Source organism: Hyposmocoma kahamanoa, unplaced genomic scaffold (assembly GCF_003589595.1).
Source record: "Hyposmocoma kahamanoa isolate Upper Pololo Valley unplaced genomic scaffold, ASM358959v1 64, whole genome shotgun sequence".
Classification (NCBI taxonomy): Eukaryota; Metazoa; Arthropoda; class Insecta; order Lepidoptera; family Cosmopterigidae; genus Hyposmocoma; species Hyposmocoma kahamanoa.
In genome coordinates, this window is record NW_020653852.1 from 9334920 (window position 1) to 9350882 (window position 15963).

General features: G+C 33.7%; 1 protein-coding gene across 2 annotated transcripts in view; it reads left to right on the plus strand.

Annotated features, from left to right (window-relative positions):
- LOC113230719 (hepatocyte nuclear factor 4-gamma) overlaps window positions 1-15963 on the plus strand; it is a 78123-nt gene continuing 62160 nt past the window's right edge. The window contains exon 1 of one of the 2 annotated variants that reach the window (XM_026464781.1): window positions 1-389. In XM_026464781.1, coding sequence (XP_026320566.1) covers window positions 293-389 — 97 coding nt within the window. In that variant the 5' untranslated portion in view covers window positions 1-292. The remainder of the gene's footprint in view (window positions 390-15963) is intronic. The other variant, XM_026464782.1, reaches the window with a different exon arrangement.

Genomic DNA, 15963 nt, shown 5'->3' on the forward strand with positions numbered 1-15963 from the left:
GGGTGTCGCAGCGCCCGCGCAAATTGCGTTTGCACTAAGTACTTGTGAACTCACAATTATCTCCCTCGTCGCCGCACACAGGTAGTAGTCTAGTCTGTTTATTTATGATGTAACACGTCTCGGAACAGACCAATATTTAATACTTAATTTATATACTATTTATTTAATGTCCATATCTATAGAACATTGTGTGATTCGTGTGGTTATTCTGTAGCTCAACCAAAATACATGAGTATCGGACTGTGACATTTTGTTATAGACTGGATTGTGTGTGGTTGTAATAAGGTCGAAAATGCGTTCCGACATGATGACGCCAAGTGAGCTGGAGGGGACCGATTACCTTCTATCATCCACCATGCGGCTGGAAGACAGCTTTTTGCAAATACTTGGTGAGTGCTAATAGGTCTACAAATTCACACTCCTAAAGTCTCCAAGAGTTACGAAATGTTTATTTTAGTAGCAGTTGTTATCAAAGACAGCTAAAACAAAGAAAACAAGTCCCCTCGAATTAAGTAAGTACATACTTGCTCGTACGAGTACCTCCCGTTAACTACTTTCGAATGTGTTTACAATCATCTTTACATGCTTTAGTACGTACTACTTACACATTATGTATGTCCAAAATCAGCAATGTACAAGTTTTAAAAGATCTCAACAAATTAAAATAATATTTAAGAAGAAAATGGACTTTATGTGTATGGCCACTATCTGTGAACGCAAGAAAATGCAAATACCGATAAGAGATTTCTACAGTACCTAAAATTTCATACTACATAGTTACTTAATAAGCATGTCATATAACATGATAAATGTACAAAAATGCTTTAGAAAATAGACTCAAGCGAGAGCTTCAAACAGGAAATTGCATTTTAATGTGTTTTGTGAGTGTAAGGTCAGTAAAGAACTGAAACAAACACCGAAAAAAATACGAAAGTAACCTTTACGTAAAGTAAAATATTTTTGATAGTTAATTTAAATACGTATTTAGTTACGACAACAGCTTATTATAACTGGAAACTCAATTGCTATTGCTTTGACCTCCAGAGATAATTTCGAGTCGAGAGAAAAATTTGTCTTTTCTCCAAATATAAGTGGTAGAAAAGCAATTAATTAACATCCGGACTCTAGTTATCAAAAAGTATCATTTGCATTTTCAAAATATAAATTATGTACGCAGACATTCTTATATGTTGTTTTCATAATATTTTTAAAATCACGACGACTGGCAGTTTACTTAAGCAGACACATAAATATAATTTTATCTCAAACAATACGTACGTGCCTACTATTACGGGTGATAAATACTATTATTTTAAGGAACGACTAAATATTTACATATATCAATATTCCCCAATTTTAATTACCCAAAATGTATATAGGTAATGATGAAAAACGTACGAGCTCCTGAACCTTACCTCTATACAAAAAGACGAATACCCGTTGGTGGCGGTGTCGTCTGTATAATGAGCTACCTAAATGATTTTTTTTATAAAGTGAAGTGAAAACACAACACCAACTTATATTTAATTTTCTCTCTCTCGGGTCAAAATATGGCCGACTTCGCGAGAACGCTCGTATATCTTTTCTTTTTAGAGTCAGTTGAATTACATAGAAAGAGATAACGAAATTATATTTATAACAATGTTACGTTAATTTTATTACATATTTTTATTTATTTTAATAACCATAACAAAATTAATTTCACGTAGCATTATTCAAAATAGTAACTGCATTAGAATAAAAGTCGTTATATGAATATTTATATTATATTAGACAAGCGAAGCGAAGTATTTGTACCCGCGGCACTACATATAGCTGATGTCAAACACCGTCGCGTAAACAAGTCTGCAGTCTTCGAGCATGTCATGGATAAACCTACACATTCAATGAAGTTTGACAAACCCTAGGTCCTTGCAAAAGAAATCCGTTTTCCACCCAGGATGCCGCGAGAGGCCATTGAAATTAAAAAACATCCTGATTTCAACAGGGAAGATGGTTTCAGGGAGGGTGGTATGGACCACCAGTTTGAGATTCAGTATTTCCTCTGATGAAAAATCCCAAACAGACATAAGGCTACAGTACTAATTAATATGTTTTAGTTTATTCTAATTTCTATTATTGATTAATAATAAATTGAACTTAATAAATATTCATTCAATAAAATAATTTGTAAAACTTAATGTAGCGTAAATTGAAAGGTTTACCTTTAAATTATTGAAGGAAAATTAAACTGACTCCCAGCCAGTCCCGAGGCATAAAATTTTTCTCACTACTGAACTGGCCGACAGGTAGCACTATTATTTACAAATTATTATGTGACTTAATGATGTACAATAATCTTAAATAATAAATAAAAAATCATTTCGAGTTCTTAGGTTTTCGCGATTGTTACACATAGGAAATGAAACTATTTTTCCGGATTTAAATCGCGTATATTTGTTTTTTCAAACAAACCGACGTTTTGGGCCCTTTACAGGTCCCATGGTCACGGTTGACCATCAAAAAATCATTTCCAGATCCACTTGCTATTATTAAAGCCAAACGTTGATAAAATTATACGACATTTGCTTGAGATCACCCACAACGGCAGTGCCTAATTGAACAATTTAACAACGCAGTAAAGGTGTTACTGAATAGTCATATATACATATATATTGCTTGTTAAATTAGGCACTGCCGTTGTGTGTGTATATATATATATATGTGTGATACATATACATATATATGTGTGATACATATACATATATATGTGTGATATATACATATATGTCTTACGTTCCATATATACATTTATAGCAATCATCGTACTAGTCGTAGATATGCTTCTTAACTAAGATAATGCAGATATATTTTACTTCATGCTTCACGAACGCCAATTAATTAACTGACAAGTCGTTGTTTTATGTACTGAACAAGAATAAATTGTTTCTGTTTTGTAATTCAATGTTCCTATGACCAAAAATAGTAACGTTACTATAGTAGGTAGTTAATCCAAGACACCTTTTCATTCGACGAATAAATGCATTCTGAAGAAGGTACACTATAAAGTATCGCAAGTATAGTAGGCACTTTATGTACGATACCAAGTGGCGCGAAGAACAATTGCAGTGCCACTCAGAGCTTTTATTCGCAAAGATCTTAGGGGCAACTGCCACTACGCCCAAAGTCGGAACCGGAACGCAGTAATGGTCACATTACTGCTTGTCAGCAGAAATAGGTAAGGTGGCAGCACTTCCCTGGACCAACTCTTTCAGCGGAAGCTCTACTGCTACTAAAAATCATAATTATATTTACCTATATTTATATATATAACTAAATAAGCAAGTGTATAAATAGCTATAATGGCACATAATTGATCTGGGACTGACCGGCAGACGGACAATGTGAATGACGTACTCCCATGCGCCCTGATTGTTACGTAAACTAGGGAAATTTTACGTATCGTAAACGTACAATCATTTTACAGTTTTTTACGTACTGAGTAACAAATGTCGTATATGGAAATGCTGAAATAAGTACCCAACAAGAACAGAAAATAATTAGATTTTTTTTAAATGTACAGTCGATGCTATAAAATACCTGTCCTACTAGTCGACCGTTTGGTTCTGAGAGTGTTATTCTTACGCATTCGACAGAAAAGTGTAAAGGAACTCCAGCTTTTGGGTTGAAATTTGTGTAATAGAATCAAAAATCAAACTGGCTTAAAAAGTTTCTCAAAACGTCATTCACTAAAGATGCAATAAGAAAGTCATACCAAAATGAATTTTACGGCTCACAGGTTAAAGATTAAGTTTGTTTCTTCACAATGATCTATTCAGAACCAAACAGGTGGTCAGGTATCTCAGGGCATCAAGTGTAGGTACCTATATGAGTTTTCATGAGTAGTTTTAAATTGTTTAGCTTTTCTTGAAGTAGGTGTTTTGCGGTCACATTACTATCGCACGAGTAGGTACGTTTATAACGACTAAAAATTTTGCTAAAACAAGTAGCAAAATTGAAATATTAAAAAAGTTCGTTTTTTTACTGTTTGTGTAAATCTTTTAGCTTTAAAATATTTTTAAATTTAAAATATTCATAAAACTCATAATAATACTCATAATAACAAAATTTTGAGTCCTCTCCAAATTCATACAAATTAAAGTCGAAGTAGGTAAACACAGTGTTTCGATTATAATTACGAAAATTGTTTCGTACTTATATGTGTATTTACACGATTTCATAACCACAAACGGCCTTGATCGAAAAACATAGTTAAAGCTGTAGACATAATTGTACTGTTATATCTTATCAACAACAAAAAAAAAATATTTTATTTTGTTTACTTATTTCACTTATCCTAGCCACTTCCCAGTATGTTTAACAGAGATGTAAAGGAGTTCTTTAAGATAGTTATAAATAAAGATATTTAGATACTAAAACCTATACTAATTTTAGATAATTTTTCGTCTACGGAAGACCGGCGAGACCCCACGCAGTATAGAACCAAGGTGTAATCATAATGGTATTAAGGTCATGGGCTATTTAGTAGCGATCTCAACCAGGAGGGTCTTGATACGGTAGTGCCACGACGTACAAACGGCAGCACGCCGAACCACATGTTGACGGATCTTGTTCTGTTGCACTGAAGGCAATGTTCAAACAAAGTGTATAGCTTGATGTGCTGTTGACTCTACATTACAGTCTACTCTACATTAGAGTTACAGCTATATAGCTGCGCGTTAAAGATATTTGTGGCTTTACTGTCCTACGGTATCAAAATCGTTAGGGAAACAGTGTATCTAACGATTGGACGTAGTTGCGTGACGGGGTAAACATGGCAAAGAATGTACCTTACTATTTAACTCGAGTAAACATGCCATTATTGCCATTAGACGAGTACCTACCTATCTAGACTTCTTTGAGTTCTGCGGTAAAAATGGGTGTTCCGCAGAGCTCAATACTTGGACCTGTCTTATTTCACAGTTATATTAATGATCTGCCATTCTTTATTGAGGACCATAAAGTGGCAGACATACAAACTATATTTGTATTGCAAAAACGAGAAATTCATTCTGTGTACCGTTTAGGTTCTCGGGTTTCTCTCAGAGAAAAGTTTAGGGAGACTGGTATTATGACTGTGGCATCACAGTACATTTACTCAAATATTTTATATGCCCGTAAAATATACATAATTTCAATACGATAGAAGATATCCGTAATATTAACCTTAGACCTAAGTCCAAACTCAGGATGCCATGATTTCGTTTAACCAGGATAAACGACTCTTTTATGGAGAAATGTATACGTTTTTACAATAAGATTCCGGAGCATATATTAAGATTATCATTCCCTAAGTTTAAAAACTACATTAAAAATATTTTAATTGAAAAGTCGTATCACAAAATTGAAGACTACGTGTTAGATAAAGATGTATGGAAAGACGACATGGCTCTAGATTCCAAACAAATTTGATTCTAAGTGTATTCCATAGCATTTAATTTTATTTGAAAACCGCAATCCATAGAGTTTCTTGCTCGTTCTTCTCAGGGAAGTCAGCGTTATGAACGAGCAGTAACTTAAAAGTGAGGTCTTCAAGTGTAAATATTTTTTACCTATGAAATAATTGATTCTTTGACTTTGACTAGATTTTAAAAGTACGTATATTAACATTTCATAGAATAGAATTATCATACAATAATATTGTCTAAACATAGAATACTAAACTATGATATTTACGCGCTGTCTTTTTTAATACTGACGAAAATAGGCATACGCAAAAACATATATACATATTGGTTTTCTTTTAAGGACACGTGGCGTATTTGTTTAAATTATGGTCAATCTGAAAACCAGTTTTTAAACCACCTCAATCAGTATTCAAAATTCACTCGTTTGGCAACTTTCAGTCCCTGTGCGAAACCATCGATTACGTAGATATGTATCTTTTTCTTGTAAGACGAGGTCATTCGTACTATGATTACTAAAATCTCAAAAGCGTTCTTATCTAATAGGTACTAATTATATCTAGTAGACTGTGGTAGTGATGGAATAGGTCAAAAAAGTTTGAAATCCTTAGCGTAAATAGTTCAGTTTTGTTACGCACTTAATATTTGCGTTGTTTATTAGTCAAAGCATTTTGTGGTACTGGGTGCTAATTTATTGGAAATAAATTAAAAACCATTCAAAATTACACCAATATTTACTATGAAGAACCTCTGCCACTTAAATAAAACAAGACACCTACTTGTTACGTTGATATTTAGGTATACATATAAATGGTTGTACTATAAATGCAAACTATACGACTGGAAAAGCATTACAAAAATTTTCACCATGTACAATAATGTACTACAACGAAAATTTCAATATTGATTTTTAGAGACAATTTTATTTGATCCTTGAAGATATAATTAATCAATTGTAAATGTGCATTTTTTTAAATAAATGGTATTATTTTTATGTTTGATATATAATATATTAATTGTACGTTAATATTAGTTCATCTACGGATAAATTATAAACGAATTGCATTCAAAATAACACTATTATTATGTTCAAGCATGCTAAATTAATATTTGATATTCAAAAATGATATTTGATCCTCTTTTTTTATTATTGGTATTTTCTTTTAACGACTGATGACTTTTATAATCAGTATATCTTTTGATATTGATCTCCTAATAAATCTTGGTTGCTTGGTTGCGCTCTCCATTCAGTAGGTTAGGTTAGTATATGAAAAAGCAGCACGAGTCGAGCGAGCGAAGCGAGCGTGTCACAGCGGCCGGCGAGTGCCAATTGCCAAAAGTTTCCACTTCCGCCAATTTCTTAAAATTACTTGCATTTACGAACATGTTTTCAGGTCAAATTATATTATAATTATCTACTATAATGTTAGTATACAAATATAATCAACATTTACTTAGTTATAAACAAATATCTAAATTTTATTTTTAATGCTCATATTGGTCTTAGTTTTGAAGCCCAACTTGGTACTTGGTACTTGGTGCAACGGGCTGGTTTCCGCAACTCGACGACAAAGCGCCTATTTTGCGTGCATTTTTGAAGCCCAACATAAAACAATCAAAGTTAATTTATAGAAATAAAACATTTTTTGCGTAGATCAGAACAGATTAAAATATCGATTGGTTTACTTCATTTTATGTCTCGAAGACAAAAGGATCAATCATTAAAAAAAATGACCGTTTTTTCCTTGCTGCTTTTGCAAATTTAAATACATGCCTTTTTTATGTAGTATAGGCAACAAAAGTACTAACATTTTTTACTTTCCACCAAAGGGTTAAAAAGAGGCACAGGCATAGAGGCTGCAAATAATTCTGATAATAAATATTTATGTACGTACTACAGCAGCGCTAACAATATTTATAAGTAACTAAGCCATTATCACAATAAATAAATATTCACAAGGTTGTATGTAGAGAACGCATTTAAATTTTAAAGTATTTTAATTTTTTTTTTAATCAGATGTGTGGGTGTGTTTTACCATTTTTAGTGTTTTCTGTGTAAGCAGAAAATAAGTGAGGGCAATAATAGTCCACTGCAACTGACTCTTAAAACTATTTTACTGTTTGATTTATTAACCAACTTCCAAAAATGAGGAGGTTCTCAATTCGACTGTTTTTTTTTGTGTGTGTTGGTTTCGTGATTACTCCGACATTATATGGAAACCTCATTCGATAGATAATCATTCATTTGCTATACAAACCATATACCTTTGTCTCATAACAGTTTTATAAGGTGATTAAGTACATAATAATAAATCTTAGGTTTCTCTAGTAATACACAATGGAAATGAAATTATTTTTTCCAGGGTCTGAATCTCGTACAATTTTGTTTTTTAAGTACGAAGTAAACTCAAAGTTTAATTTAATTTCCTGCTTAAAGTTAGGCGAAGTTAGTTTTATGAGTACGAAAAATTGCTTAACTCGCCATTTTTGCTGAGTAGAAGTCAAAGTTTGTTTTGAGCCATAGAGAGTGAATGAGGAACAATGTTATAATAGTGTTGCGGTATGTGGTGAACTGGTGTAGCGAATCGCATTAGTCGCCACAAATCTTTTTTGTGTACATTTTATATAGTCTTTTTAAATTTAATTTTATAAAAATTCTAAATTTAAATACCTATACTTGTTTTGGCGCCTTTTCTTGTTATTGTCACATGTTCTTTCTGTTTTAGTTAAAAGCTGTGCCTTGTTTTCTAATAAACTGTAACTATTAATCGGAATTGGTAAAGTTGCCTGCTTATCGGTATTGTACGGGATATATCACGGAGAGTGTGCATTGAAATTGCATAACTTGATTCCGCCTTCCTCTTTTCATCATCGGGAGACTAGACATGGACTGGGGTTCCACCACTACGTTGTGGATATTCCCAGGATTCGCATGAAGCGTTTTGCTTCCACATTTATATGCCGAGCGGCTAGGGAGTAGATTTCCCTGCCTGCGGACTTGTTCCCCGGACGCTATAACTTGGACATTTTTGAAGGCGAGAGTGAATAGGCATTATTTAGGCGTGCATGCTATATCTTCGACCTCGTCGTCACTTTCCATCAGGTGAAATGGAGGTCAAATGCGCACTTATTTAAAAAAAGTACATTTACTTTGGTCTTGCTCACTCTTTGATAGCTTTATTAGCATCCACCCGTTGATACAGTCCGCTACAACTGGAATGTAAGAGGAAATTTCTCGATTAATAAAAAGATGGATATCACTAGAATAACGACTTATAGAACGAAAGTGGGGGTAAACGAATGGAAAGGTCGACCTCGGCGTAGATATACAGTATCAGTATATTAATTCAAAAAGTGTATTTTTTCAGAATCGTTGAAAAACGAATTACTCATTTCCCGTGGAAGATTATTAAAATTTATATATAGGTCAATGTTTATTACACACATCCAAACAATTTCCTACTTGCCAAATATAAAAATAAAATGGAGAACATAATTTCATATTTTTGAGTAAGGACTGTTTTGGCCAGAACTAGCTCACATAAACTTAGTCGCACTTTGAGTTAAATAGATATCGTTTGATTGTTTCTTACAATATTCCAATGAGGTTAAATTGACATGTAGAAAATCAAATTTTGCGTTCAACATTGAATAATATATAATTTTGAATTTCACATATTTTGAAAGAGGTATGTTAGGAGCATATCCACAGTCTCTGTCTCTAAAAAATCTTAGAGAATGAGACGTAAACTATGCATTTACATAAAAATTAAAATATAACTTCTTCAAACTAGGTTATATTCATAGACTTTAAAAATAGAGCAACAAACCGCACATTCGAAGTCAATTTTTCTTTATTTAATGATAATTTATCAAGTTTAAATAGTGGTATACTTAAATAACCAAGACCACACCAACACTTATCAACAACAAGTAGGTAAGTGACTTATCGTAAGTCGTATTAAAATAATTTCAAAGTTTGTAAATTATGTTATTATTATGTTTAGTTTGATCCCTCCTTATCGGGTCATAAATTAACTTTATTTTAAAAGATTGTTACCGACCGTAGCATATTCCATTTTTATAGGGGTTGAAATATTACAGAATTTATTATTGTTATCAAGGAAAATGCTGTTTGAAAGACTTGTGAAAAAAAACTTTTCTAAAACGACTGACAATAGATTGTCTTCCTATTATGGTAGCATATGAAATATATAAAACTACCCATAAATTGTAACTAAATTAATATTATATAATTTTCTTAGCTGTAGAGTTCCTTGTGGGTATCCCCGATTCTACCCACAAACCTGAAGTGTTACAAACGACGAAACGTTTTATACCCGAGTAAAACTCCTTTTATTGGATAATGAATGTAGAAGTGTCGATACGTTTCTTTAGCAACAATTGTAATTTTGTTTTACTTGATTTCGTTGTATTTCGACAGGCAGTAGTTATACTACTTTATTTTATATTCATTATTTATTGTTTGCTGTAGTGACGGTCATGTTATCCCTTGACATTGTATTTTGAATTGTAATATTGTGACATTGATAATGTGAATATAGTAGATAGTTGGTCCAGTAAAGCATTACGAGAACTGGGGGCATAACGGGGTCGCGAGGCATAACAGGACCACTCACAGATCTAAGTAGCTAAATATGCTAGCAGTATTCTGTTTTGCGAATAAGCGGCCATCTTCAAATGGTGACCAGCGTGAAAGTGACTGGACGCGTTCGTCTTTTACGAGAAAAAACCGTTTTTGGTCACGTTTTATCGTGTTTACTTAAAAGCACACATTCCCTTCGCCATCATTAGCACCTTGTCACAACCACCGCCACTCAATACTGGCGAGCATCTGTTGGCTGAGGTCACTCTTGCGCACACCAAAGTCTTTCTCGGAGCTTATAACCCATCGTTGCCTGTTGAATACTTTACTTCCTTGGAAAAAATGTTAAATGATTTTGTACCCTCTTATAGACACTCCATTATATTGGGAGATTTTAAATACTTACCTCATTAAAAATGTTCCTCCTCCTCCTCCTCCTTGTGTACTTCCTCACTTCAATCAGTTATCAATTCAAGCAACATGCACATTCTTCCATTGGCGCTACTCATCATTTTCCCAATTGTACTCCTTCTCTTCTAGATTTATTAATAGTGTCTTCCCCGCAGCATGTTGCAAAACACGACCAATGCTCGGCTGATGCATTTTCTTATCATGATCTTATTTATCTATCTTATAAAATTCGTCCCCATAAAGCTAAACCCAAAATCATACTTCAGCGCAATTTTAGTGGTTATGAATCGTGAGAATTTGCTTAAAGATACACGTGCTATTGATAGGTCTCCAGTGTTTTATGCTCAGACTATAAATAAGCAGGCTGAACTTTTTAAAACATACATTAACCAACTGTACGACAAGCATGCACCTTTCCGATCTATAAAATTTAAACATCTTCCGTCACCAAGGCTTACCGATGACATAAAATTATTAATGAAGAAAAAGGCAGCTGCTAAAACTAAATATAAATGCCGTCAAAGTAACCATAATAAGGCAACTTATACCAAAAAAATCCGTAATCGCTGTATATTCATAAATCCGTAGAGAACGAAGATCCAATGAAAGTCTGGAAATTCCTCAATTCGCTGGGGATTGGTAAATCTAAAGACAGTGCCATTCCTAACAGTGTTAATATTGATTCTCTTAATGTACATGTTTCCTCTTCTTCTAGTATTAATAATACTATTAAAATTAAAACTTTAAACCAACTTTCGGCCTTACCAATCCCTGCCTACTTCCCGTTTTTTCTTGATCAATTTTCGGATTGTGGTTCTGTCAAATGCAGTTGGTTGTGACGGTATAAGTCGCAATATGCTAGTGCCAATCCTTGATATCATTCTTCCAGTGCTCGCTTTCTTCTTCATCAGCGCTATTTCCAATGCTGTATTTTCTTCACTCTGGCAAGAGGCCCAAATAATTCCTTTACCTAACGTAAATAATCCTAAAACATTTCACGAATATCGTCCTACATCCTAAGGTTTTGGAACGTCTGATCCATAACCAATTAAGTAAATTTCTTTCCCGTCATAATCTCTTAAAGCCTTTCTAATCTGGCTTCCGCCCCGGCCACAGCACTGTCAACTTTACTACTACTACTACTACTACTACTACTACTACTTTACTACTGTCGACTTTAGTAAAAATCACCAACCATATTCGTCTTGGGATGGAAAATGGCCAACTAACTATGCTAACACTATTGGACTTCAGCAACGCATTTAACACAGTCGATTTCAACGTACTTCTTACCCTGCTGCACTCACTTAACATATCTCCAACCATAATTGATTGGTTTCACAGTTATCAGGTACGGTCGCAGGCAACGAGTTCGCCATGACGATAAATTCTCCTCATGGTGTAACACGCCAGCTGGCATTCTGCAAGGCGGCAATTTATCTCTTGTTCTGTTTGCCGTATTTATAAACTCTATTTCTCATAATCTTTCTTGTTCCTACCACATATATGCAAACGATCTATCGAGGCTATAACGACTACAAATCGGAACCTGCTCCGTAGTACGGAGTGGAGTGAGACGTTTGGACTGTCTGTTAATTCTATCAAAACTCTGGTAAAGATAGTGGGTAGCTTCAGATTACTATCCAAAGTAGACTTGAGCGCACTTCCTAAGATCAATTTTGATGTTTTGATATTCCTTTTAGCCTCACGGCAAAAAATTTGGTAATAATCATGGACAGTTCAGGACTCTGCGTAGGGGTCCGCAGATACAAGCTGTCAGCCGTAAATTGTATTCGTCGGCTGCATCGTTAAACTGGCTACGTAACTTCTTACCTACTACTACTAAAATTGCGTTTGCACAATCTTTGTTGCTTCCAGTCCTCGACTACACCGACGCCAGCTACCTTGATCTCTCAGAGGACCAGCTAGATAAACTTGAGCGTCTTCAAAATTGTTGTATTCGATTATATATGGTTTGCGTAAACATGATCATGTTTATCACTATCGTTCTGAGCTCAAGTGGCTTCCTATTTGCCTTCGCCGGAGTACTCATATACTATCCCTTCTATACAACATAATGTTGAACCCCTGTTTCCCACACTACCTTAAAGATAGATTTAGTTTTCGACACTGCTCGAATACTCACTCATTACGGTCTTCAGAAAGTCTTAGTCTCAAGATACCATAGTACTCCACTTCGTTTTACGATTCTTTTTTCTCTGTGCACAGTGGTCGTCTCTGGAACTCTCTCCCAGTTACGATTAGACAAACGCAATCGTTCAACATATTTAAAAACCAAGTAAAGAAATTCTACCTTTCACAATAGCAATATACTGTTGCTAGGCTGCTTCTCCTTCTTGCGAAACATGTGTTATAAGTATCGTGTACGTAGGAATATATTTTGTAGTTGTATGTTATTATATTGTATCGTATGTGTGTGTGTGTGTGTATATATATATATATATATATATATATACGCATGTATATTTATAAGTATAATGTGTTGTTTAATAATTTCTATATGTATGTGTAAATGTTTATAATAATAATAATAATAATAATAATTTTATTCTCAGACAACGTGATCCATAATATTTGTTAATAAAAAGTACTTAAGCTAGTGTTAGCACCCCCGCTTCATGTTTAGTCTCTCTACATACTAAGGTTGTCTGGAAGAAATCTGCTAATGTGTTTAATTTTTGTCCTGTAATCTCTCGTGTAAAAATTTATCTATCTATCTATCTATTTTGTGTTACCACAAATACACATAAAAAAAAGGAAGTACTCATGTTGATACTTTTTTATTTTGTTGTTTTATATTTATGGTGTTTCTTAATATATACTGATTAAAATTCATGTATATTACGATTTGTTTTTAGTATTAATAAATTAAAACAGTACTGGCGTGGTCGGGGTCGGGGCTACGGGGCATTATGGGGTACCCCATCGCCAAGGGAAATGTGAGCATTACTGCGTTCGAATTTTGAAGAGTGCTGGTATAATATATTTATTTATTAAACTATATTGACCACTATAAATAATGGTACAAAAGGCGGACTTAATTCTTAAAGCATACTTTACCAGTCAACCTCGAAGGAAAACGAAATTCACGGAAGCGGCAAATTAAACACTCCTTTTCAAAATTAAAGAAGTTAATATTCGCAAACCCAAAAAAAATTATTTAAAATATCACTGTTATACGCATCTAAAAACGAACCAACCATTAAAATAGTACAATCACACTTATAAATTAATACTCGTATATCGACCATGTCAAACTAAAAACACTGTATTATCAAAAACAGCATTTTAAGAAAAAAACTGAAAAAACGATATTTCTATTTTTTGTCATTTAACTTACTTTGTACATGCATTAGATATTAAATATATAATCTATTCAGTTAACTATCACAGATAGGAAATGAAACTATTTTTCCGGATTTAAATCGCGTATATTTGTTTTTTCAAACAAACCGACGTTTCGGGCCCTTTACAGGTCCCATGGTCACGGTTGACTCTGAGTCAACAAAGAGAAAAATAGTTTCATTTCCTATGTGTAACAATCGCGAAAACCTAAGAACTCGATATCACAGATATTTATATCCCAAAAACACTGAACGATTCGTGAGGGGCAGGGCTTTCAAATGCTCATACAAAAAATTCGAAACCCTGTATACACTGAGATACGTCGGCCTAAGGAGGCAAGCCTTACCTGTGTATTGTCAGGGACACACTGGCCTGGGACAAAAACATTGGGTGTATATTAAGGTATACACGTGGTGCGGAACGTGTTAAGTATCGACGCAATATTGTAATGTTTTTCTTAATACAGGAACTTATAATAATAATAATAGTAATAATAACGCAACACACACATAGCCCCGCACTAGGGAAAACCTGTGTCGCGGGTGCCATGGACCACACATAGACAACCACAATCTACACCCAAACTCACGAGAGAAATAAATGTAGGCCATACACATATTTCTCTCGGCCTGGTAATCGAACCCAGGATCTCTGCGTGGCAGTCCGGCAAGGTAACAACCGTTGGGCCACGGAGGCAGTTCAATTGCAGTTTCGATATTTAATTTAGGTACTTGATGGTTAAAAAAAAGTAAAAAACCGACTAGATGGTTTATATGATAACTAATTGAATCAAGAAATAGAAACCATTTTTATCTATGTTATCAAATACGAACACATGGTCTACAATTTCATAATAATTATTTATCCTATATTTTTGATTGTTATGTCATACGTATACTTGTGTTGTATAATTTGATCTTGTAACAGTGCCAAAATAAATTGAAAAAACAATTATAAACACCATATACGGTAATGATATACAGCCCTAGATGAAACTCTCTAATAATTAATAAATAAGTCTCTCTAATAAGTAATAAATATCTACTTATAATATGCATGGGTAGTCATATAAAACTGAATAGATACCAAAATATATAATGTATAACACCTTATACATGTAACTTTCAGTTCGAATTACATTTGTCACTCATCTTATCAGTTTCAAAACATTTTGATAAATATTATGTAAATCACTAAATCCGGGTCATTGCTTTTATAATTATCGTATTTCGTTCCGTGCCCAAACATATGTATAAGCGTTTTGAAACTGCTTTTAGGACTAGAAGGTTCTTCAACATAAAACAAACTACCGATGGCTTTCCAAAATAGTAGCCTAACTCAAGAGCATGTTCATCACGAAGATAGTCTGTAAAAAAAACTTAGACGAGTTAGCCGCGCAAAATTAATATATCGTAGACCATCCTCCAAATATTGTCATGTTTATTTTAATCTATGAAAAAGCTGGTTATCCCATTCAATTTTCATTAGAATTCAATAAAAGAATTTATTTATTTATTTATTTATAAAGGAGATCCAACAGCATACATTGTAAAACTTAAAAAGTAATTTACATGAGCAATAAGTGTTGCCAATTATAGGATATCACTGAAAAAATGGCATGACGTGACATAGTGACTTTAGAGTTCATTGAATGCTAATGTAAATTCAAAAAGTAACAATAATGATAATAAAAATTACAAATTTTAAAAGAAAACGTTAGTAATAATAATAATATTTGTAAAAATGCAGCAAAATACATTCCAAATTAAAAATTAAAATGATGATAATTAACCAATACTACAAAAGTCGCCGGATGTCGTGAGTGTTGTGTGTCGGTCTAGTGGGAACCCTAGTGCACAAATAAATAATGAAGGTCAAGTGCGGGTAGTTACAAAAACTCGCACGGCTAGAAGATGCCGACACCCGCCTCTTCAGTCCCTTCGAGACCATGGACGTTGCAATATGTCCGAAACGTCGAGGTAAATAAAATATGTTTTATACGTGATTAAGTCCCGAATTAAAAATCAAATAATAAATAAGTATGTTTAGCACATGCACCGGAAGTACCTATTTTGTCACTACATCTGTATCGCGAAAAAGTTTAATTTACAAAAAGCACTGAAATAATTGAAAATT